At 37.3% G+C, this 25,002-nt stretch overlaps 1 protein-coding gene and 1 pseudogene across 2 annotated transcripts; both read right to left on the bottom strand.

Moving 5' to 3' along the window:
• Nucleotides 1-879: 879 nt before the first annotated feature.
• Nucleotides 880-2,772, bottom strand: LOC147522243 (pentatricopeptide repeat-containing protein At3g29230 pseudogene; annotated as a pseudogene). The gene has a single exon (XR_015212740.1). The product of XR_015212740.1 is annotated as a pentatricopeptide repeat-containing protein At3g29230 pseudogene (transcript).
• A 153-nt stretch (nucleotides 2,773-2,925) lies between these two features.
• LOC147522244 (WEB family protein At1g12150-like) lies at nucleotides 2,926-5,745 on the bottom strand. Its single transcript, XM_086592172.1, has 3 exons — nucleotides 5,608-5,745; nucleotides 4,874-5,040; nucleotides 2,926-4,697 (listed from the first exon to the last, which is right to left on the bottom strand). The coding sequence occupies exons 2-3, from the start codon at nucleotides 4,976-4,978 to the stop codon at nucleotides 3,531-3,533; spliced, it is 1,272 nt and encodes a 423-aa protein (XP_086448298.1). The 5' UTR covers nucleotides 4,979-5,040; nucleotides 5,608-5,745; the 3' UTR covers nucleotides 2,926-3,530.
• Nucleotides 5,746-25,002: the final 19,257 nt, after the last annotated feature.

A 25,002-nucleotide genomic window follows, 5' to 3' on the forward strand; every position in this document is an offset into this window, starting at 1 on the left:
GAGTAAACAAACGCCAACTTAAATGTAGAAAGCAGTTTCCAAAACTGAAATTGCGGGTTTTCGAATGCGCACTTTATGGAGGTTTGCGTTTAAAATCACCCAGTTTGAGAGCGAGAACGCTACCTAGTTTAGACAAACACGCATCCAAAAAAGCCAACCATTCTAAAAACTAAAGAGTGCCACGGCTCTATTTTAATGAAAAAAAATCATATTTCACGTGTTGACGTTTTTAGACTTTTATTCTATAAAATGGTCTAAATTTATATAAAAAATTGTCATTATAATTATTTGGATAAAGCTTGAAATATGAATCACCATGACAGGTCTGTGATGCAAAATGAGTTGTTCCAAGCATGAAATTATGTTCGACTAATCATCTAATATACAAAGAAAATTGCTGAGGTCTTAAAGATTCAGAGTGTACAAACGTTCTTCCATTCAGATTTAGCTGAGCTCATATATGTTTTCAGTTCGATGTATTAAACTTGTTCTTGGTTTCACTTGGACTAAAATCACCATTAAACATGTAGATCAATAGCGAAAAGATTTACATTAATGAGATAAGATTTGCTTCCAATCGGACCTTTTTTTTATGTGTATTTGGGAGACCCTAATTTCCCAGGGGAAATCCTAATTGGCTCATCTAACGGGGATAATACTAGTTAACCCTTCCCTATGACATGATGTCCATTCAACTAAACCAAGCAACTACGTTCCAGCGTTGTGAATGAGTATACACACTGCATAAAGATCTTTCAAGCTATACTCCATCTGTTCCGTCGGTGATATTGTGTAGTCATGTGTCATTCGGGCTGGAGCGAACCTAGAAAAGATAATGTTGTCGACAATTCACTTTGAGCAAGAAATTGGTCTACAAGATTCTACAGCCATTTGGAGACAATTGATTGCTATTTGAACAGATTTTGCAAGAATTTACAGCAGTGTATATAGTTTTTTGCACTAAAAATTCTTAAAAATGTGCATTTGGAACATAACTTAAAGAGCCATCTACCTATCTATCAAGTTATACATCCTTGAAGATTGAGAATGTGATCTATATGCATCCGCATTGACTGCAGCAGCATATACATTGGACAAGATAGCGTAGGCGTTAGCATCTGAGGCCTCCAATTTGACAAGCTGATTAATGACAACCTCTGCAAGCCCCACATCATTATGAACTCGGCAAGCCTCCAACAGAGTGCCCCATACAATGGCATTTGGCTCCATAGGCATGCTTTTGACAAGTTCAAATGCTTCCTTCAGATACCCCTGGCGCCCAAGAAGATTAACCATGCAACCGTAATGCTCAATCTCAGGAACAATCCCATAGTATTTCTCCATGTTCGAGAAGTAATGACAGCCATCATTGACAAGACTAAGATTAATACAAGCGCACAATACACCTACAAATGTAACTCCATCAGGTAAGGCCCCTTCGAGTCTCATTCTAGAGAAGAGCTCAAGTGCTCTTTCTCCATGTCCATGGAAGATAAGCCCATGAAGCATAGAATTCCAAGAGATTACATCCTTTTCTACCATCCCATCAAAAATATGCATCGCGGTATCCAAACTGCCACACTTGGCATACATATCAACCAACGCGTTGCACACTTTGGTACAATGTCTGAACCTACTCCTTTCCACAGATAGATGAATTCTCTTACCCAAATCAAGCAAACCTGATTCCGCGCAAGCAGCTATAATACTAGTGAAAGTTCCACTATCAGGTTCCAATCCCACCTTCTCCATCTCATCATACAAAAGAAACGCCTCCTTCGCTAGTCCTTGCTCAGCATACCCAGATATCATAATTGTCCAAAGAACCAAGTTCTTAATCGGTGCCTTATCAAACAACATCCTCGCCATATTCATATCACCCACTTTCCTATACCCCGAAACCATAGTTGACCAAGAAACAGCATTCCTTTCCGGCATCTTTTCAAACAAATCAAAACCTCTACTCAATTCCCCTGCCTTAACATAACCACCCAAAACAGTATTCCAACTCACAATATCCCTCTTAGGCATTTGTTCAAAAAGCCGAATACCTTCTTGAAGCTCCCCACATTTAATCAAACCAGCGACCATAGAATTCCATGACACAACATCTCTTTCTGTCATTGCCTTAAAAACTCTCCTAGCTATGTCAACACCATCACACCCACACTTTGAATAACTACAAATAAGAGAATTGGGAACAAAAATATTCGTCGAAAAACCAAATTTCTCAATATGAGCATGAATCATTTCAACTTGGGTAAGACCAAATTGACCAGAACAAGCCTTAAGAAGAAAAGGGTAAGTGAAATTATCAGAAAAAACACTATTTCTTTGCATTTCAAAGAAAGTAAAATATGCTTGAGTGTGTAATGAGTTTTGAGTATATGCTCTAATAAGAGTATTATAAAGAAATACATTTGGCTTTTGTATTAAAAAGAATACATTAACAGCTAAATTCAATTGGTTACAAAGAGAGAATGCAGCAATGAGTTTTGGAGCTATAAATGGGTCTTGGTGTAGATTGAATTTGAAGATTTGAGCTTGTATTTGTTTTACATGGTTGAAGTTTGAACATTTGTGAAGAGTTGATATTTTTTCTTCTAATATTGTTTTTCTTGATACACATGTTGGTGTCCCTATTGCATTGGACATTTTATATGCATTTAGAGTTGCATAATGGTAGAATGAGTTGGATAAATTTACACAAGTTTGAAGCTGTAATTGGAGAGAGTGAGAGAAAGGGAGGGAGATAAGGCTATTCTTGTCCTCAATCTGGCTTCTGGCCTATGGGCATTTCAAAGCTAATTGGGCTTAGTGTATGACGTGGACAGTTAGGTCCGGGTTCCCAAGTCCCAACATAGATTTTTTTGGCCCCCTGAACTTAGAATTTTAGAAAGAAAATGTACAGTAGAAGACCATAAAAACAGCTCAAGATTCATTTGCTTACTGAAAAAACACGACTGCACTGGTTATAATTTGTCCAAGACTAGAATTTCATGTTGAGAATTTTACTCAAAGGTTGATATGGTGTAGGAGTCTTATTATACGTAGCAATATTGGTTTTAGGAAGATTGCTTCCTTTAGGAGTTGATTCTTCAGCTGCTGCTTCCCTTCTCTTTTGCTTTTGCTCTCTCCACTTCCTCAGTTGAGCTTCAACGGCTGTCTTAGCTTTTTCAGCTTGCTCAGCCCTGTTCACAGCGTTCTTTGCAACGGACTTGAGCTCCCTAATCTCAAACTCTGCAGCTTCGAGGTCTGTCTTCAAAGCATGCAATTCGCGCTCCGTATCAGAATAATCAATTAAGTGTGATGTAACATGAGGTGATGATGGTGCGACCTGGTCTGCTTCCTGAGCTTTCTGGATCAAGGATTCATATTCCTTCGCTGAAATTGTAACCTGGGCTTCACTGTCATCTCTTTCGAGTTCTAGATATTGAGTATATGTAGAAGCTTGGAGATTGAAAAAGGTAAAACTTCCTAATCCATCTTCTGCTTCAGTTTTTTCCGTTTGGTTTACCAAGGTAAAGCTCTCAATTTCTTCTTCTGTATCTACTTTCTCCATTTCTCGTTTCAACCTTTTCAGTTTCCTTTTTGGCTTTATCTGCTTCTATTGCTAGCTGTTTCACAGCAATATTTTGTCCAGATTTAACACTCTTTGCCCTTTCTTCGGCGGCCTCAGCTGCTGCAATCATCGACCTCCCTTTGTGAACCTGTGCTTTAAGTAATGCAATTTCAACCTGTGCTGCGGACTCTTTTCCACTGATTTCATCAGTATCACTCTTTGCCTTCAGTATTTCACTTCTAAGCATATCAAGCTCATGATTCAAAAGGATGGATTCCTCTTTTGCACTTTTTAATTCTACTTCTGATTGCCTCAGCTCTGTTTCCATTGATATGATGTAACGTGCTTGATCAGAGTTCTCTTTTTCCAGTAGCTTCAGCTCTGATCTTAGCTTGTCCAAGTTATCCATGGCATTAGATGCAGCTTCCTCCAATGAAGCATGGAGCTCTTTTACTTGTTCCAGCTCTGATTGTAAAGAATCAATAAATAGGGTCCTCTCTGACAGATGATTCTCCAAATCTTGCATCATTTCGGTTCGTTTTATCATCTCTTCCAACTGCTCCTGAGCGTGAACTGCTGCCACCTGCAATTCTTTCTCTTTTTCTGATAAAATTATAGAGTACTTGTTCTCTGCTTCAATTGCAGCCACTTTTGACAGAAGAACAGCATCATTAAATTCAGATACACACGTCAAAAGCTCCTCAGTCTTTTCCTTCTCCATGTCGACAGCTGTTGCCATTAATTCCACTTCTTTCATGGCAGAAACCTTTGATTCCTCAGCGGCAGAAAGTTCAGCTTTAGCATTGCGAAGCTCTTCCTTAGTTGCATTCAACTCATTTATTACATGGACGAGCTGCTCTTGAGCAATTCGAGCTTCAAGGAGCAGATCAGACATCTCCTTGACCTTGGACTCAAGTTTGTCAATCTGTTCTCTTACTTCTTTGGAATCTTCAATGGCTTGGTCTCTTTCAGCCTCACAGTTCTTTAGCTGAGCAGACAGTTCATCAACAGTTACATTGTATGATTCGAGCTTGAGAAGAGCTTGCTTGTAAGCATATTCTTTTACTTCCACTTGCACCTTGTAGTTGGCTAAGTCCGTTAGCAGAAGCTCCTGATTCTCAGACCACATCTTACCCTGAAAAATGAGGAAAATCAATTGTCTTAAATCATTAATCACGAACAACATCTGAATATATTGGGTAGACCAACATCAAAGTGGATCCTGTCACAGTAATAGCACATTAGTGGTCTAATTATACAGTTCCAAACAAGTGTTAACCATGAAATCACACTAAACTTTGTAAATTGTACCTCAATAGTGCTTATTGACCTATGCTTTCTTTGATCATTTTTCTGCCCAAACAAGGAAAGTGCAGCCTGAACCGATTCAATTGATTTTGTATCAATTTCACCCATAGCTTGCTATTTTAAGTTCAGTATGAACCTTGCGGAATTGAACTTGAACGGCAGTGTGAAGCCTGTAACACATACAAACAATACTTAGGAGTTATGACAGTTGTGAAATTAATACGATAAAGGTTTTGAGCTGATATCTTATTTAGTCATAAAGATCATATATATAAAATGGTAAATGGGAACAGGGTGAATACCAAAAGAAGGTAGAAAAGGACATTCTTCAACAATTGTAACATAAGATTGGCCACCATATTGTGCCTAAAGTTAATGAAAACATCTAAAACTGTGTGGCATTTTATGCTCTCAAATAATAAATGACAAAGTTTAAACTCTAAACAGAGATAATCTTCCCAATAAAGCATTTTACACGCACAACATTTACCAGAAGAACCAGAAAGTACTTATTTTCTGAAGCGCAAATATTGACTAATCATTCAGGTAGAAATTTATATTGGCTACTTGGCTAGCGTATAAAACTCTAGTTTAAGCCATTAAAACTAACAATCATCAGTTATCCTTTATAAGCACTGCTTCGTATCGTGTAGTCTTAAAAGCAAAAGTTATGGAGTGACTAAAAATATCAGCAAAATATCGAGCTTAATCACAGTCGAAAATTGGGAAATTCTCACCTCAAATTTTCTCCGTAAATCGCAGTCGAAATCGAGAAGGGAATAGGAGAAGATTTGATGTGAAACGAGAAGGAGTGAAGAAGCTCTTTCTTCTTCATGGAAAAAATGGACATGGCTCTAATATTTGTTATGGAGAATTCTAAGAGAGAAATTCGTCGCAATCGAAGAATACAAAATTCAAGATAATGATGGCTCACAATCAACATTGAAGTGATCGATGAAAAACCGTTTGTATTCTTGTTTTGTTAGTTGGATTTGGCGGGAAAAGAAAATATTTTCCTGGAAAACAGATTCATTTGTGGGGAAATAAATTTTCTTGCAATTGTTTTTGGAAAATTGTCGAGCTTTCTTAATTCAATTTCGCTAGCATGAAATTCCCTTTTCTTAGTGGTTTTTTTTTTTTTTTTTTTTTCGATAATACCACATATATTTATAGAATTAAAGCATTACAGCATTACAGGGGTTATCTTGTTTGTTAGGATACAAAATGGTAGCTTCTCCCTTTGTTGCATATGGAAGGCCCATTGTGCTAACTCGATGAGCCTCACCATTAGACTCCTGTTTATCCATAAATTTAGACTCAAAAACAGAGTTTGACTACATAGTCTCTCAAGCTCTCATACACCCATGAACAATAAATTAAGTGCCTTTATAACCTCTCAATCTCCTTCTATATACACTTCATTCCATCCAAAAGCAATGGCCTCCTATTGCCGCTTCACCAAAACACCATCCATCTCGCTTCCTCTGCAGATTTGGCTTTGAATTTCCTAATGCCTTTTATCACTTTGCCTTCCGAGTCCCATGCTATTGTCCCAAATTGGCCCTCTCCTCGAGCAAGCCCTAAAAAGCAAAGATCAAATCTTAAATTAACACAATCATTAGGAATCACCGGGAATAGTGCATCCATATCATAGTTAACTCTATCTAAAATAAGCCTCGGGGGTTAGAGATCTCATTCGTTTTTATTCTCTTCAAAGCTATTGATGCATTTTGAGGCCTCCATTTCACTTCTTCTAATGGTTCTTTCCCTCGTTTGGTGCCCTTTGCTCAAACTTGGCTTCATTTTGTTTTCCGGATGTTGTTAAGCGGATAACAAGCCCGACTCCTCACCTTGAGATATGTGTTGGCTTTTGTTATTACTCCAACTAAGAAACTTAGTGATCCATACTTTTGCATTGTTGCTGCCTTTGCTTTCCATTCTCAGACCTAAGCCTGAGGTGAACCACAGCAGTCTGGACCACTCACAATCAAAAAACAAATGACTATCTGTTTCCATACTCTTGTAGCACAAAGGGCAGGAGAACTCCCCTCCATATGTCTAGCCTCCAGACTATCCCCTATTGGCAAAGCATCCATATACACTTTCCATAGGAACAGCTGGAGGTTAGCTGGGAGTCTAGCTTGCCATATATGCCTCACAGTATGAGTATTAATATTAGAGCTTTGCCCTATATTCTTCTCCTTTGAGATGTGTCTATAAGCAGATTTCACAGTGAGTTTTCCTGACTTTTCCTCACTCCAAACCATCTTATCCTTTCCTTGTCCCAAGGGTCTGATTAAAACTTCCTTGATCCTTGCAACTAAGAAAGGAGGAAAGAAGTCAGTGAGCTTTGCTTCATCCCATCCTGACTTGTCCTCCTGGAACAAGTCTGCCACATGAAGATCTTCCCAAATTCCACCCCTAGCTTCTCTCGAGTCTTGGGTTGTCCATTGATGTCACCCAAGGGTCATCCGAAGGTGGGAGTCCCACTATGTATCCCCATATCAAACCCCCATTAATCAAGTTGAAAGTTTTGTGTATGCCTTTCCAAAAGTAGGAAGCATACCCAGGTGGTTTCCAAACATCCCCAATCCAATTCTTTCCATATATACTTGCAAGAGTCTTTGTCCATATTGAATCCAAATCAAGAGTCGCTTTCCAAGGAAGCTTGGCCAACATGGCTACATTGATGTCTCATCATCTTTCTAAAACCCAAACCCCCAAGATTTTGGTTTGCATAACTTGTCCCACCCAATGGTGTGGACACTTTTCAATTTTTTATGCCGAAAGAACTCTCTCATGCTTTGTCTATCTTGTCACATGTAGACTTAGGAAGCATATAAGTTCACATATTATATCTAGGAGGAGGGCTTGAACCACACGACCGGATGAGAGTAGCTCTTCCATTATATACACCTTGCCTTTCCAAAATTTTTAATCTTATTATGGATCTTATCCACTAAAAGTCAAATCCTCCTGCCTTCCTTTGAGACAACATAATAGGAATCCCTAAATACTTATCCTTTGGATCAAAAGCCTCATCTTCCGTAACTTTTTTTTTTTATTTTGTTTCTAAACTTGTGTTCCTACTAAAGAAAATGCTTGACTTATCGTAATTAATCAATTGCCCGAAGCATCACAATTCCTTCAAGATGTTCTTGAGGTGTCCCCATCCTCAAGATTCCCTCTTGTGAACGGGATAAGGTCATCAAAGATAGAAGAAGATGGGATATAGGAGGAGAAGCTCTCCTAATTTTAATCCCATGGATTTGCCCCTCCTCTTCCAAATTTGGCAATCATCCTTGAAAGAGCCTCGAGATAGAATGATAAAAAGATAGGGGATAGAGGATCCCTTGCCTCGAATTTCGGGGATGATCTTATCAAGAGGAACCCCAAAACCAAGGTCTGCCAGATTCCAGCCATGATTCTCTGGCGATCGACAATCGGCAGGATGGGGGCTGTTCTCTACTCCACTAAGGGGTGCCAACGAGGCTTCTGGGAAGGAGAACAGGACAAGGGAGACAGAGGGAAGCCGAGATTTGAGGAAGACAGATCCGGTCCGATTGAGTCGAACGGATAGATTAGGGTTCCGCATGATCCTATGTCGAGCGTTGGGGAAATGTATACATGGAGGGTCAGAAGGAGGGTGGGGGAAACAATCAATTAGTGGTTTGGGCAAAAGGCCTGGAGTCTCAACATAAGGTAGCCCAGGAGGACTGTCTGAGTTTGGGCCTTGGGCCAGCTCCACAGGAACAAGCTCTAGTAACCTGGGGATTGGATAACTCACAAATGGATCTGGATCCCCAAAAGATGGATAGGGTAGATGGGGCAAATAAAGTCCAGGGTGGACAAATTGAATTCTCTGGAAGATACAAAACCGTGACCTAGGGTGCTAGCTCGAGAAGTGGATCTGTGGGATTAGACAACTTCTCCAAGAGGTGCACGCCAAAAGCTCTCCCATCCGGTTTCGAATATTCATGCCATATCTTGAGAATAGCAAACAAGATGGGTGCAAATTGTCAACACCTCAAGAAGAACAACACCAACCCTTTTAGTTTCTCCGGATCAAGCACACGTGGGTAGGGGCTTTAAGAAGTTGGTGTCTCGGTAAAGGTAAAGGTAAGGGGTGGGTAAAAGAGGTGTGGTTTCATTACAAGGGGTTGAAGTGGGGAAAAAAGAAAACTTCAATAGCAGAAGGCTTGGAAACATGGATGATGGTGAATGGGAACGATCTTGTATTAGGAAGGTAGTAAAAGTTATCAAAAAAAGCAAAAAGAGAGGCCGATGATTTGCCTAGAGGGTTGGGGCATATGCTCATCCCCGATGAAGCACCGGTGATAAGCATTTCAAAGTGATTCACAAGTCTCCATCGACCCATCAATCTCTAATAGATCCCCGGACTCTACCATCCCATCTCAAGACTTCAGTCACTCCATCCCCGAGGACCAAATTCCCTCCTCGATGCTTTTAGAATGGGGGAAGACTACAACTCTCAAGAGGAAGGAGCAAATTTGGATCTTGAGAATAATGGGGACAAGAAGAGGTGTCGGTTGGGAACATGCCTATGGAACTTGCTCAAGGCAACAGTGTGGAAGGAGGGGAGTATGATTCTAGTATTACTCGGATCAGTTCCCACAACCAAAGCCAATAGCGCGGATGATTCATGGGTGATCAAAAAGGGATCCGGTATAGAGCGTAAAACAGATATAAGGGGAATGTTCATAGAAAAGAGAAAGAGGTAGGCGATAAGAGAAAGAGTCGACTAGTGGTAGTGGAAGCGGTGGGGGTCATGTCTCCTCCGGGGTTCATGTAAGCATTTAACAAATACCTCGGCCAGATATGATATAGCTTGGAATTGCCGGGAATAAGCTCCTCCACGGCAATTCATCTAAAAGGACTTAATAGGTAGATTTGATCCGGATATTATTTGTTTGTCCAAAAACAAAAAGTAGGCTTGGAAAAGATGCAAAGGATAAGTAGGATGATAAAGTACTAATATTGTGTTCCATTTTTTTACTCGGAGTGTAAAGGAAGGGGTAGACCTAACTATCCAAACAAGGAACCCTGGCAGTAAATTAAACAATTATTTTTTTCTCAAACATGGTTTTTTCTTTTTTGTGTATGGGGCACCCTTAGCATGTAATAGACATAAAGTCCGGTCCTGAGCTTGTAGTGCCCTGATCCCCCTGGCCTTGGTGCATGTTTGGGGAAATGCCATTTCATCTCTCAATGAAAAAATTGGGGAAACTTTGGAAGGGAGTATGGAGGAGTTCAATGGTTTGATAAATGATCTTGGCTTGATTGACCTAGGATTTAAGGGCCCTAAGTATACTTGGAGCAATAATAGAGCTCCTCAAAGTCACATAATTGAAAGACTGGATAGAGCTATGGCTACTGATGCTTGGGTTTTTCTTTTTCCTAATATGCATGTATATAATGTGGTAAATGCTAGTTCAGACCACCTGGCCATCATGATAAATCTAAATGACATAGAGGAGAGTAGAGGAGACCATGAAAAACCCTTTAGATTCTATAACATGTGGTTCACTGATAGTACTTGCATGCCTGTTATTTCTATTTAGCTTGGAATTCTATTTCTCATGATTTGCCGGATATCAATGTCATTTTTAAACATAAGATAACTAAACAAAGATCTCTCCATTTGGAACAAGAAAGTGTTTGGAAATATCTTTACCAATATTAAAAAATCAATAAAAAGTTTAAGAGGTCTTTGAAGAAACCTTTCTCTTTAGCCAATTATGAAACAAAAAAAAGGTTTAAAAAACCAGAAAGTTTGTTTGAGTGGTTAAAAAAGGAGGAAAGTTTGGAAACAAAAATCCACTATTCAGGTTGAAGGAGGGGAAGAATACTAAGTTTTTCCACTTGGCAACCATTTTAGAAGAAGGAAGAATAGTATAGAAAAGCTAAGGCAAGGGGAGGATGGAGTGTAGGAAGAACTCAAGTAGGGGAGAATATTAACTCCTACTTTTAGAAATCTCTACCACTCGATCATCCCCAAAAATGAGTATATCCTAAATCTTTTCAACCCTTGTATCACGATAAGGAAAATGAGAGTCTTACGGCTATCCCTTCTTATGAGGATATTTGGAGAACATTGAAAAGATGGGCACTTAAGGCTCCCCGGACTGATGGGTTCCAAGGGTGTTTTATCAAAACACTTGGGATATTGTAGAAGCAGATATTGTTGCTTTTGTTCAAGATTTCTTTACCAAGGGGAGCTTAACCCTATGTTTAATGAAACTTATATTGCTCTTATTCCTAAAATAAATAACCCGGAGAATTCTAATTTTAGACCTATAAGTCTTTGTAACTTCTGTTATAAAGTTATCTCTAAGTTGTTAGCCAATGATGAAGAGACACCTAAACAAAATTGTTTCCCCCTTTCAAGGGGCTTTCATAAAGGGAAGAAATATAGGGGATAATACTGGGTTGGCTTGTGAGCTCTTTCACCATATGAAAAACATGAAAGATAAGAAGAATGGGTGGGTTGCTTTAAAACTAGATATGGCTAAGGCCTATGATAGGGTAGAATGGTCTTTGATGGATAACATCTTTGAGAAGTTGGGGTTTAGCCAAAGGTGGAGAAGCTTGATTAAACAATGTATATCCACTGTTTCCTTTCAAGTCCTTTTGAATGGGAAGCCTTCTTAGTGGTTTATACAATAGTAGAGTTGCTTTGATTTTGGTGTATAAAATAAATAAAATTGTGAATTTTTCCCATCATTAGTTAGATTACTAGACATGCAGCCCTACCTGTCGCGGGGCATGCTATTTCAAAACCGATTATATCTGGCCCGTTAATTTTCAGGGTTAATTTTGGTCGATGTGCTGCCCATTTGTATAATGAACACGTAGTAACATTTTCACCAGTTATTTGAGTTATTCGACAGAATAGCAAATCTGCGTGCCGATGGCTAGGCTTGCTATACATTTCTTATTAAATTAGTAATAATTAGTAACAAATAATAACACACCATCATTAATGCCAAGTGTAAAAATTTATCTATTTAATTATTTTTATAACGTTGTTATCATCCGTGTCTGGTTTTGTACCCATCCATATGTAAACATAATTTTCAATAAAAATAACAATAATAACATAATTCTACAATGTATTGTAACAATAATAACACTTCACCACTAATGATATGGTAAGTATAATACTCTTGGACTTTAGATCATTACATATTAATTAGTAGGCCAAACATGTCATTCAGACACTAAATAAATTACAAACAATGAGTAAAAATTATTTCATTCTTCAACTGAGATGATTTTAGTTGTGGATGTGTATGAAAAGTAACTCTAGGAAATGACCAAGCTATACCCTTCCAGTCCCCTCCCACATTGCAATTGACAAATTAATAATTTGAGTTCTCATTGATGGATGCCCTATGTTAATTCTAGTACTGGACTTGCCATAGAACTGCACATTGAACTCAACTCCACAAAGACAATAATTTCGTGCAGACAAATTTGCAACAGATAAAAAAGTGATAAATATAGTTAACAAAGCTAGAATTCTTGTATGCATGATAATAAGAACCAACAATGTATAAAAGCAAACAGATGAGAGTGCCAAACCAAATCACTAACTTTGAGGAAGTGCATAAATAAACCAAATACTTGCAATGGCAAGTGATGCTCAGTATCTATTTGTTTGCAATGAAAGGGGTGCTAGAAAGCAGCGTCAATCTATTGTTATGATCATAATCAACTTAAAAAGGGCCATTTAATGTAACACAATACATTTTCTTATTTTAACTATTTTTTACTACTTTCATTGAAGACTCTCATTTAGTTCTCATTACATATGAATTCAAGCATCATAAGACAACTATTGACTAATTGAAAGAAAATATAAAAGAGTAATTTTGAAGTAAGATATGTACCATTGGAGAAATGGACTGAGTATAAGGTCTTCCTAAATGGTCACATGGTAAGTCATATAAATTTCTTAGATAGTTTTCCTAAGTCAACATAAATGCCACTATATTGTATAATTGGAAACCTTATATGCATATGGACATCATTTCTTTTCACGTCAAACACTACTTCTTTCTTCGATTATATGAAATATTTTAGATATCACTTACGCAAAAATACATAAAACAATGAAATGAGGTGCATGTTTATTTGGTAGCATATATATATATATATATATATATATATATATATATATATATATATATATATATATATATATATATGATTGCAGTGTGAGTTGTTTCTACCTACATACTATTTTTTTTAAAGTAAAAACTGAAGTACATTAGTATATAAATTAGTACTTGGGTGGAAAGAGAAACATACCATCTGATGGATCAGCAGGCCCAAGCAAGTCAAGATAGTCATATGATTTTACCTGTAATGAACCAAAGAGGAGCTTGCTCAATAGAATTCTCGGATGATTGTGAAGTGGAATGATCGATGAAGGTGACACACAAAATATTCCTATCTGCAAAATAGTTTTCATGTATTTCACCGAGCCTACTATATGTCTTTTTTTTTCACAGTTGGGTTCCAAAAAGGAAGAGAACTACTCAACTACAGTTGCCTGTTGAACTAATAATATTGGATGATAGAATTAAAAGTTTTAGTCTCAACAAAAACGAACGTGCAATGAGTCGTCACTTGAGAAATGCCTTGAACCCATATAAAATGCTTTAAAATCCATCGAAAATGTCAACTCTATTAGTAACAGGTACATACTATTGTTAACTGATGATTTACAAAAAGAAAAGCACAAAACTACTTGTCTTTTGTATCAAAAGGCTACATTAGCCTTGATTTACTGAAAGGGGGTTATACAAAGAGGAAGAGCTTCCCTTGAACCCATGATAGAGCATAATTTTGTTCTTGAGATATAAATACACGTAAGGCTATTGTTTGAACCAATGAATACGTCACATCAGTTCATAATGAAGGTGTCATGAAGAAACTGTAAAAATATCTCAATTACTGTTATTCTCTTCAAAAGCAATGAGCAGGCTTGAAATATGATGTGTATTAATCTTGGTAAATAAGCATGTACCTTGAAATTTGTCACATCAATTTCAATTAATTAGAGAAAAATAATAGAACATAATATGACGTACATTAGAAAATGTGAAGAATGGGAAGGCTTTTTGATTGACCTTGCTCCATTACTCACCTAAACAAAATATCCTGAAAAATCATTTATTCAATATTAAACTTTATATCATATAGATCCATTATTTGTATGATTGGGAGTCAAATTACCTGTGGCTCACAATCCGAAGGGTTAGGATGCATTGTATTCACAAAACATTCACCAATTTATTGTCATAACCTACAAAATCGACACAAAAAATGAAAGTGCTAATAAATTACAATGCAATTCATGGATTATAAGAAATTGGTAGCTTTCAAGACATACTATTTAAAAAATGATATTATAAGAGGGTGCCGGATTAATAGAAGTGGGGGGATTGGTGCTGAGATTCCAGGCTTTGGAGATAGTCCAAGCTCAAGTTTGGCTTGGGTAATTAATGATTGAATTGAAATGTCAGGGCCAAAGGCCAACCGAATCATATCTCTTTCGCCATTGTCTTGTAATAAAAGATACCCAATGATCTTAGAAACATGGTCAGACTCTAAAGTTTGAATTCTATCGTAAACAGTTTTTGTAGCCTCTGTAAAATCCATTTTACATTGATTCCCTGTGTATACAGAGCAAAGAAATTTAGAAGAGGAACCATGGAGGAAGCACTAACAATAATATTGCGACATAACATTCAACAAGGAAAGAAACAAATTTATAGTAATAGCCATTAACAAATATACCAATACTATATATCGCATATCAAATTTCTTTCCTTGGAATAATATTGCGACATAACATTCAGCAAGGAAAGAAACAAATTCATAGTAATAGCCATTAACAAATATACCAAGACTATATATCGCATATCAAATTTCTTTCCTTGGGGAAGGTGGGTATCTGTTTGATCCCTCCAGAATGTAAGAGATATAACAAAAAATAACTAAATTGGAAGCTAAGGGAGAACAACTTGATTGTCCAACTCACGTGGATACAACAACTTACTATAAAAAATCAAGTAGTTTAACATTATGTCCGAGCGTCAACCAAGATACGGAAAACAAAATGGAGCTTGAAAGAAGCCTAACATGACATTGATAGACATACTACCTCAATTCTTTCTGCAAGGATGTTGAGCCAAAAGAAATAGATAATAGCAAGTTGTTTTTATTAATTTCTTTAAGTGAAAGTGTTGGACTTATATAGACTCTACATAAGCAATCTATGCAGGATATCTAAGAGTTATCTCTTAAGTTGTTATAGAAAATGGGATCTATTGACACTTGTATAAGACCAAGTTTTCCAAGTCTTTGAGCTGTAGATCAACACAATAGTGTGTTATGTGCTCTATTACTCCCCTTCAAACTTGACGTGGGTTGGAGCCAAAGTCCAAGTTTGCTTTTAAATCCTTCAAAGACAGCTTGAGATAGAGGTTTTGTGAAAATATCTGCAAGTTGTTTTGCTGAAGGAACAAATCTAGTAACGAGTGTGTCGAGAGCAACTTTCTCACGAACGAAATGATAATCAATAGCTATGTGTTTGGTTCAAGCATGGAACACTGGATTGATTGACATGTGAAGTGCTGAGATATTATCACAGAATAGAACTTGTGGTTTTGACTGGAAAATTCCAAGGTCACGTAGGATGAAAGAAATCCATGTGAGTTCAGCAGTTGTAGATGCCATTGCTCGATATTCGGCTTCCGCGTTGGAACGTGATACGGTAGGCTACTTCTTAGCACTCCAGGAGATACAATTAGACCACAGAAAGGTACACAAACCAATAGTAGATCGTCTAGTAAGGGGGCACCCAGTCCAATCGGCGTCGAAAAAGGCATAGCGATCAAGATTGTTGTGCTTGAGTATGCGCAAATCAGTAGAGATAGTTCCTTTGATGTAACAGAGTATTCTTTTAACCATCTGGAAGTGTGCATTGGTAGGTGCATGCATATGTTGACAAACATTGCTCACAACATAGTTCAAATCGGGTCGTGTCAAGGTGAGATACTGAAGTGTGCCGACAATCTTTCGATACTTGGTAACATCATGATAGAGAGCTTCACCATTTGAAATGAGAGCAAGTTTAGCAGCCATAGGAGTAGATGTCGGTTTGCAGTCAGTCATCTTTGTATTATGAAGCAAGTTCAGTATATATTTTGTTTGAGATAGAAAGAGTCCATCTTTGAAATATTGTACTTGTACTCCGAGAAAATAACTGAGAGGGCCAAGATCCTTTATGGAGAATTGATCCCCGAGTTCTGCAACAAATTCATCTAATAAAATATTATTGTCACCAGTGAGTATTATATCATCAACATATACCAGTAGAACCATGATATTAACACCATTGTTGAAAATAAATAATGATGAGTCAGCTGGGCTGCATCTAAAACCATACGCAATGAGATAAGAACTGAATCTGTCAAACCAGGCCCGTGGAGCCTATTTTAAACCATACAATGTTCGTTGGAGCTAACACACATGATTTGGCAATAGTTCATCTACAAAGCCGGGGGGTTGCTCCATGAAAACTGTGGTTTGAAGATGTCCATGTAAAAAAACATTCTTAACATCAAGTTGCCGGAAATTCTAGCCTTTAACAGTTGCAATGGTGAGAACAATCCTGATAGTAGCAGGTTTTATTACTGGATTGAATGTTTCGAGAAAGTCGACTCCTTCCCTTTGGTTATAGCCTTTCGCTACAAGTCTTGCTTTTAGCCAATCCAATAAACCATCAGATTTGAGTTTGGCTCTAAACACCCACCGACAATCAATGACATTCATGTAGAGTTGTCGTGGAACAAGTACCCATGTCTCGTTGTGTGAGAGAGCATTCATTTCTTCTAGCATAGCAGAATTCCATCCTAGGTGACTAAGAGCACTTTTTGTGGATTTTGGTGTGGTGGGGATAGGAGGAGCAGTAGCAAGTAATCCATACTTCGGGTTTGGCTGGCGAATGCCATCTTTCATACGAGTTATCATTAAGTGTGGTTGTGCAGGCCTAGGAAGGGTGGAAGAAGATATGTGTACTAGCCTTGGGGCTGTTTGAGTAATATTAGGTTCATTTTGAGGTGGATTATTTTGAGATGGAATAGGTGGTTCGTTTTGATGTGGTATGATAGGCGACTGTTTAGAGGGTAGTGATGGATTGATAGGAGCTGAATTAAATAGCCTAGCAAGTTCTTGGCCAGTAGGTGAGCAAAGTTGAGTGGGAGGAGTTTTGGAATGAGGTTCAATTCAGTAGGATGCAACCAATTCTGAAAGTGAGTTGTGTGACTTGTGTCAACGAGTGTATCTTGGGATTGTATGGGCCTGTCAAAGGGAAAACGACACTCATCAAAGACGACATGACGCGAGATACAAACACGCCCATTTTGAGGATTGAGGCACTGATAGCCTTTGTGTTTAACACTATAACCCATAAATACACAAGGGAGAGATCTTGGTTCTAGTTTATCCTTTGTATATCCTCGCAGATAAGGATAGCATAGAGTGCCAAAAGTTCTAAGGAAATCATATGTGGGCGGTTTTTGATGTAGTATATTATATGGAGTGACCATGTTAAGAGTTGGTGAAGGCAATCGGTTTATTAGAAATGTTGACGTGTTAAAAGCCTCGACCCAATATTTCTTAGGAACTGACGCATGAAACATCATAGCTAAGCCATGTTCAGCAACATGACGATGTTTACGCTATGCTATGCTATTTTGTTCAGGAGTACCTGGACATGATAGTTGATGAATTATGCCTTCACCACTGAGATGATCAAGGAACTCTTGTTTTAAGAATTAACCCCCATTATCTTACTAATTTTTTTTGATTTTCTTCTTAAATTATTTCTCCGCCATCATTTGGAACAATAGAAATACACTGTAAAAGTCAGACTTTTGCTTGATAGGATAAAGCCATGTATATCGCGAAAAATCATCAACAAAGACAACATAATATCGAAAGCCTTGATTAGATAAAACTGGTGCAAGACCCCAAAAGTCACAATAAACTTTAAAGAGTGGTTCATAAGACCTACTGCTTGACGAAAAAAAATGGGAGTTTGGAGCTTTTACTCATCTCACAGCTCATACATAAGCCAAAAGAACTTTTATTAACTGAAATAGAGTTATTCTTCTTAAGAAAAGCAATGATTCTGGAATGAGGGTGGCCTAGCCGACTGTGCCAAGTACTTCATCCATAACTTGAAATCTATTTGAGAAGAAAGCTTTAGTTTTGGCATTGGCTAAAACATATAGTCCTGCTTGTCTACTCCCCGATGCCATTACCTGGTTCGTTTTTCGATCCTTAATCAGAAAACCATTTTTGTCAAACTCAAAATAACACAGATAATCATATGTTAATTGAGAAACAGACATCAACTTTTTCTTAATATCAGGTACCATAAGAACATTTTTAATTTGTAGTAAAGAGTTATAAGTGGCGTCACCAGTATGTGTGATGGGTAGACAATCTCCATTACCAACCATAACATAATCAAATCCAGTATATATGGTTGTAAATTGCAAAGAGTACCTGGATTATCAGTCATGTATGATGTAGCTCCAGTATCTGGAACCCACTCGCCATCATTAGAGTCATTCATATGGAGAGTAGCTAAGGCTTGTGGAACGTCCTCATCTTGAAAACTGTTATCAAATCGGTGCCAACACTTTGAGAGCATTGTGTCCTCTTTTGTTACAGATTTGACAGAATAAGATAGTAGGTTGAGCAGCATGAGGTTGAGCCTGAGCAGGAGTAGGATTCCTTGGTGATGTAGGTTGTGACCTGTTGTTATAGTTAGGCGTATTGCTAGTCTGTGTAAAGCCACGACCTCTAGAGCTAAATGATGACGAGCCACGCTCCCATTGAGGTCGAATGTTACGACGTTGCCCCACAAATGCCACATTAAGATTGACATTTTCATAAAAGATTGACTTATTTCGGAGTTCATGACTATGCAAAAGTGGAATAAGATCGACATAAGATAGAACTGGAGGTTTTAACATAGCGGTTGCAAAAGATTCATACCTTAGTCCAAGAGTATTAAGAAGCCAGAATACCTTTTTATCATCAGAGAGTGGCTTTCCAATGGCATTTAACTGATCACATATAGCATTGAAGTCCTTGATATAGTCAGATAAAGGTATTGAATCCCTTTTCTTCTCCTGAAGTTTGAGAAGTAGTTCGAACTCCCTAGCTTGAGAACCTTGAGAAAATGCATTTTGTAATGCAGACCATACATCATGTGATGTTTTCAAACCAACTACGACTCCTAGAGCTTCTTCAAAGATGGTTGCCGTATTATATTGGTGTTGTTAGAATCAGTAATCTCAGTAGACGGTGGAATTGTATCACCTACAACAAAACCAAGTAGATCTTGACTTTCAATCAATGACAAAACTTGTGTTTCCCACAGAAGATAGTTTGTAGAGTAGAGTTTAAGAGAGATGAAATTGGCTACATTGAGATTTGCTGGATACGGATACTTTGGTATTGATGTGTTGGCCATTGGCTGAAATTGTTAAATGAATAAAAAACAGGATCCTACTTACTCGTTGGAGACTATAGAAGTTCTGATACCATAAAGAAATAGATAATAGCAAGTTGTTTTTATTAATTTTTTTAAGTGAAAGTGTTGGACTTATATAGACTCTACATAAGCAATCTCCGCAGGATATCTAAGAGTTATCTTTTAAGTTGTTACAGAAAATGGGATCTACTGACACTTGTATAAGACCAAGTCTTCCAAGTCTTTGAGCTATAGATTAACACAACAGTGTGTTCTGTGCTCTATTAGAGCCCATATATCTCTGCAGCTTCACTGGCTATAGCTCCAGTATCTCTTAAATTGCTTGACACTACCAACTGGTACACATATTCTTTGGTTAAGCAGCTCACAGTAATATAAGTTAACCAAAGAGTTATAGGTTTAACACCTTCATCTCTCTCTTTTAATCGTTTGAAGAAGAAGGTCAGGGGACGCTATCTACGTTAAATAATTTCAAATAGGCAAGAGTCATCCTCTCTTCCCAATTTTAGCCTCACTTTAACCCCCACTTTAATATAACTAAATAAATTTATTTTATATGTGTTGATTAGTATTGTGTTCGTCTCTTGTGACTCACTTACCTATTATCTCTCTCTCTCTCTAAAGAAGAATATAATATGGGAAGAATTACTCTCTATGTTGTTGGTCAAGACCATAGTCATCGTTGAAGGTACTCCTCATTTCTATTTTATTTAATTTCAATTGTTTATGGGGTTCAATTTGTGTGAGAATCAGTGAGAATTTGCAAGTCTGGTGTAGTGCTTAATCAACTACTGCGTTTTCACACACACTGCAGTTAAAGACCAAAAATACTAAAATAACACATAATAAAGAAGTTTGCTTCACAGAATTGTCTGTCTCTTCTTATTTCATGCCAAAATAGTAACTGGAAGAAGAGCTCAAAACATAATCATCAACTAATATCATTGATGCAATTCTTGTACGGAAGCAAACCACATGCAATTCTAGTACGGAAATTGACCAAAAGCATAACAGACTTGTATTTTCTGTGCTGTTCTTAGAAAATTGTATGCTAGATACTTTTCTTAGACTACATTAACACTGCTAGATACCATTTTATGGCTTAAGTTAACCTCCAGGTATGTGACAGTAGTTGTAAAACTATATTTAACAACTTCACAGGACTTACATGGAACAGAACTTAGAGTTTATGTAAGATGAGATGAGCACCATGTTGGGGTTGAAGAGTTATGACAGTACGTGCATGGTGCATGGACATAGGTGGATGAAAGCTCGAAAGAAAAACGTTGTAGGATCATGGCTATAACATCTTTGATTCTATCAAGGCAAAACTCTGGCCAAGGCATATCCTTGTAGCCTTAGAAACTCCTCCAGAGAATCTCTCTGAATTGAACTCTTTAACATCTTCACCCCAAAGACCAAGATCACGGTGAACTAAAAGTGTTTGGAGTGCGATTTCAGTGCCTGGTGGTAGAATGACTTCTCCAAGTTTCATTTTCTTATTAGTACCTCTTATAAGTAAAACAATCAGAGGGTATAACCGAAGAACCTCATACAAAATCATAGCAACCTGAGAAGAAGGTATGATGACCACATCAGTACATCAAAATATTTGTATTTATGTTAATGGATATAATAAATTAATAAGTTCAAGAAAATAGGATTCATGAAGTGCACCACTTACTATTTTTAAGTGGTTCAACCCATCAAAATCTGGAGCTTTTCTCCCAAAGACTTGCAATACGTCTTCCCTCGCTTTCTCTTGCAAATCTGGATGCATACTCAATACTTTCATTGTATAGATCACTTGAGCAGCACCTGCAGTATTTATCATCAACGCTTTCCTTGACAACAACCAACTTGTTCAAGTTGATCTTATACTGAGCAAGTGCCTACAAAGAAGAACTTTCATACTTCAGAAGCTAGAGATCTTTAACTTCGGTTTAAGAAATCGATTCAGATTCGCTCCACACCTAACGGAAATCATCTTAGTTCTTATCGGGAAAAAAAAAAGGGTCAAGTCTTTTTTATTTGATATTTACTAAAATAGCCCGCGGTAGAATTGAAATAACGGGCGTAGAATTGAAATAAGAGACATACTTTTATTTTATTTTTTTCCAATACACATAAAAAGACAATTTTGACTTATATTAAATTAGATATGACACCAAATTTAGGGTTATTTTGGTAAGAAGGCAAGTAATTACTTTTCAAGTAGGGACTATTTTAAAAACTTTGTTGACGTGGCTCACTATGAGCATCTTGGAAGAACCGATATTAATGTAGGTTTGAAATAACGGGTGTAGAATTGAAATAAGAGACATATTTTTATTTTATTTTTTTCCAACACACATAAAAAGACAATTTTGACTTATATTAAAGGTATTTGTTATTGACAGACCCCATATTGTGTTGGGCAGACTCCAACAAAAAAAACAATTATTACAAGTGTGCCATTGGTCCCAAAAAATCCAAAAAAAAAACAAATATTACAAGTGTGCCATTGGTCCCAAAAAATTGAATTCGAAAACCCCAAGTTTAAACGACCCGGCCAGCTAAGCCATTCATTGTGCAAACCCAACGATGTGGCCACACCGTTTGGACTGAGTCCCCAATGATGTGGCCACACCGTTTGGACTAAGTCTCAAACGGTGTGGCCACATCGTTGAAAGTCGGCAAACGGTGTGTACCATTATCGTCGCTTGCCAACACCGTTTGGACTAAGTCCCAAACGACTTGGCCACATCGTTTGAGATTTGAACTTTGAAAAAATATAAAGTTATATTTTTTGGCGTTTGAGACTTAGTCCAAACGGTGTGGCCCCACCGGTCAAGAGGCCACATCGTTGGGGACTTAGTCCAAATGGTGTGACCATATCGTTGGAGACTTAGTCCAAACGGTGTGGCCACACCGTTTGGGATTTGAACTTTGAAAAAATATAAAGTTCTGTTTTTTGGCATCTTGACCGGTGTGGCCACACCGTTTGGACTAAGTCTCAAACGATGTGGCCAAGTCGTTTAAGGACTTAGTCAAACGATGTGGCCACACCGTTTGAGACTTAGTCAAACGGTGTGCCACATCGTTGGGGACTCAGTCCAAACGGTGTGACCACATCGTTGGGTTTGCACAATAAACGACCTAGCCGGGTCGTTTAAGCTTGGGGTTTTCGAATTCAATTTTTTGAGACCAATAGCACACTTGTAATATTTGTTTTTTTTTTTGACTTTTTAGGACCAATGACACACTTGTAATAATTGTTTTTTTTTGGAGTCTGCCCAATGGGTCCGTCAGTAATAGGCCTCATATTAAATTAGAGATGACACCAAATTTAGGGTTGTTTTGGTAAGAAGACAAGTAATTACTTTTCAAATAGAGACTATTTTAAAAACTTTGCTGACGTGACTCACTATGAGCATCCTGGAAGAACCGATATTAATGTAGGTAGGATGACTTCCTTAGTTGATTAGGATTGAGATCCGTTAGAAGATATAAAGATGTCAAAGGATCTGTGAAAATCATAGGAGTATAGGACGCCTGACTAATTTTATTTAGTCTTAGCTAAGTTATAAGCCAACCTATTACAAGAGTTGCAAAAAAATCTATTGAATAAATGCTTGTACCCTCTCTTGCTTATTTATGTCTTCGTAAATTAATGTTAGTCTTTCATACGTATTGCACAAGAAAAAACTGAAAAATTGAAGACATCTTATTGGGTACACGCGCAACTAACATGCATGCCATCTCAATGTTGAATTCATGTATCTAGGGATGTCCATTCTTTTTTTTTGCCCGAGCCCGACAAAACCGAACCCGAACCCGGACGAAATACATAGGGTGGGTTTTTCACACTATCTAAACCGGACCGACCCAAACCCGACCGATAATTTGGCTCTAAACCCGTTAAAAGGGTTAAAAAGCCCAAAACCATATCCGACCAACCCGAACCCAAAACCAAATTAGGGTTGCCCGACCAAAAGAAACCCGAACGGACCATAATTCCCAACAACTATATTTTCATTTATTATCTATTTATTTTAAAAACTTTTTTTGCTCATTACTATTTACTTTTGGTGCTCAAGACAAATTACCTTTGACCGACTCTTCTCTCTCTTCCCATCAACTCCCCAAAACAAACAACCCAATCACACGTTCATGATGAAGAGATTGGTGGGTTTGATGGTCTTTGCTTAAGTTTGCATTCACTTAGAAAATTTGCGATTCCTCAAATATCTCGTTAAAAGATATAAAGATGTCAAATCAACGTCTTCACACCACCACAAAAATCAAAAAGCCATTAATCTTATTGTCAAATCAATAGGACGATTCACACCACCACAAGACTAAAAACTTTATTTAGTCTTATTGTCTTGGAATTGCTTGCTTTTTTAAGCTTTTCAAAAATGCCTATTACAATCTTTGAGTTGCTTTACTGAAAAAAACGGATCAAATCCAATAAATGGCTTTTGATTAATTAGATGAAAAGAGGTTTTCTTATCTTATGTGGCGTTCGTAAATTAATTTAATATTCTTTTATTTCATATTTTGCACAAGAAAAAACCCGAAAAAATATAGAAGACATTTGGTCACATGTATCCAACAAATACCGAACCGAACCACTAACATGCAATGCCATCCCAATGTTGAAAAATCATTCGTATGATCCCTACATGTATCTACGGGTCATCACCTAACAGTTGAAACTTGAAACGTGGTTGGTATAATCTGCGCAGTTTAATCGTTAGTTAATCAATAGCAAATCGCTCCAGAAGCTTATAGCGATAATCCTAATAATCGGAATTAATCGGGGATTCCTCCCCTTAGATAAACTTGAAGTTTTAGGGGGTGTTTGGATCCTATTTATTTATTGTCAAAAAGTGTTTATTAGTGAAAAAATATTTTTTGAAAAAATAAATGTGTTTGGTTTCTATTTAAAAAAAAATAGTTTTTCATCCAAAAAACGCTTTTTGGTCCCAAAAACTTGTTTTTTAAGTTAAAAAACTATTTTTCTTTGAAGGAAACACTTTTGGTGCTAAAGGCAAATGAACTCCCCGGATGTTTTAGACTTTAGTGATTTATGCCACGATATGCCAAAAATATATCGGTAAAACATAGTGTGAAATCGATTTGATAAAATAGCTTTTAAGAAAAGTCACAACCAAACATGTTTATTGAAAAACTGTTTTTAGAATAAATACTTTTTCATAAAAGTGTTTTTTAAGAAAAAATAATTTTTTGAAAAAATGAGAACCAAACACCCACTTAAGTTATAAATATTAATAATTAGTTAATTACTACTGATTTTTCCTTTGGTTAAGTTAGCAAATTACCCCAAAAGTTTTGTATTAAGTTATTGATAAAGATAGCTCCCCTCCCCCAAGTTTTGTCGACAGTTGTTATTAATCGGTTACCCAATAAGAGATATAAGTTGGTCGACAGATGGGGAGTATAAGATGTTATCAGTGTCTCTTTCTTTAGTTCTTCTTTGCTATTTTATAGTCAACCATATGCATACTACCACTTAAGCTTA

This window comes from Coptis chinensis, chromosome 1, assembly GCF_015680905.1.
Source record: "Coptis chinensis isolate HL-2020 chromosome 1, ASM1568090v1, whole genome shotgun sequence".
Classification (NCBI taxonomy): Eukaryota; Viridiplantae; Streptophyta; class Magnoliopsida; order Ranunculales; family Ranunculaceae; genus Coptis; species Coptis chinensis.

Coding starts and splice junctions, on each gene's coding strand:
- LOC147522244 (XM_086592172.1), bottom strand. CDS start 4,978: ATGGGTGAAATTGATACAAAATCAATTGAATCGGTTCAGGCTGCACTT. Junction 4,698..4,873: donor GGTCAATAAGCACTATTGAG/GTACAATTTACA, acceptor CTCATTTTTCAG/GGTAAGATGTGGTCTGAGAA.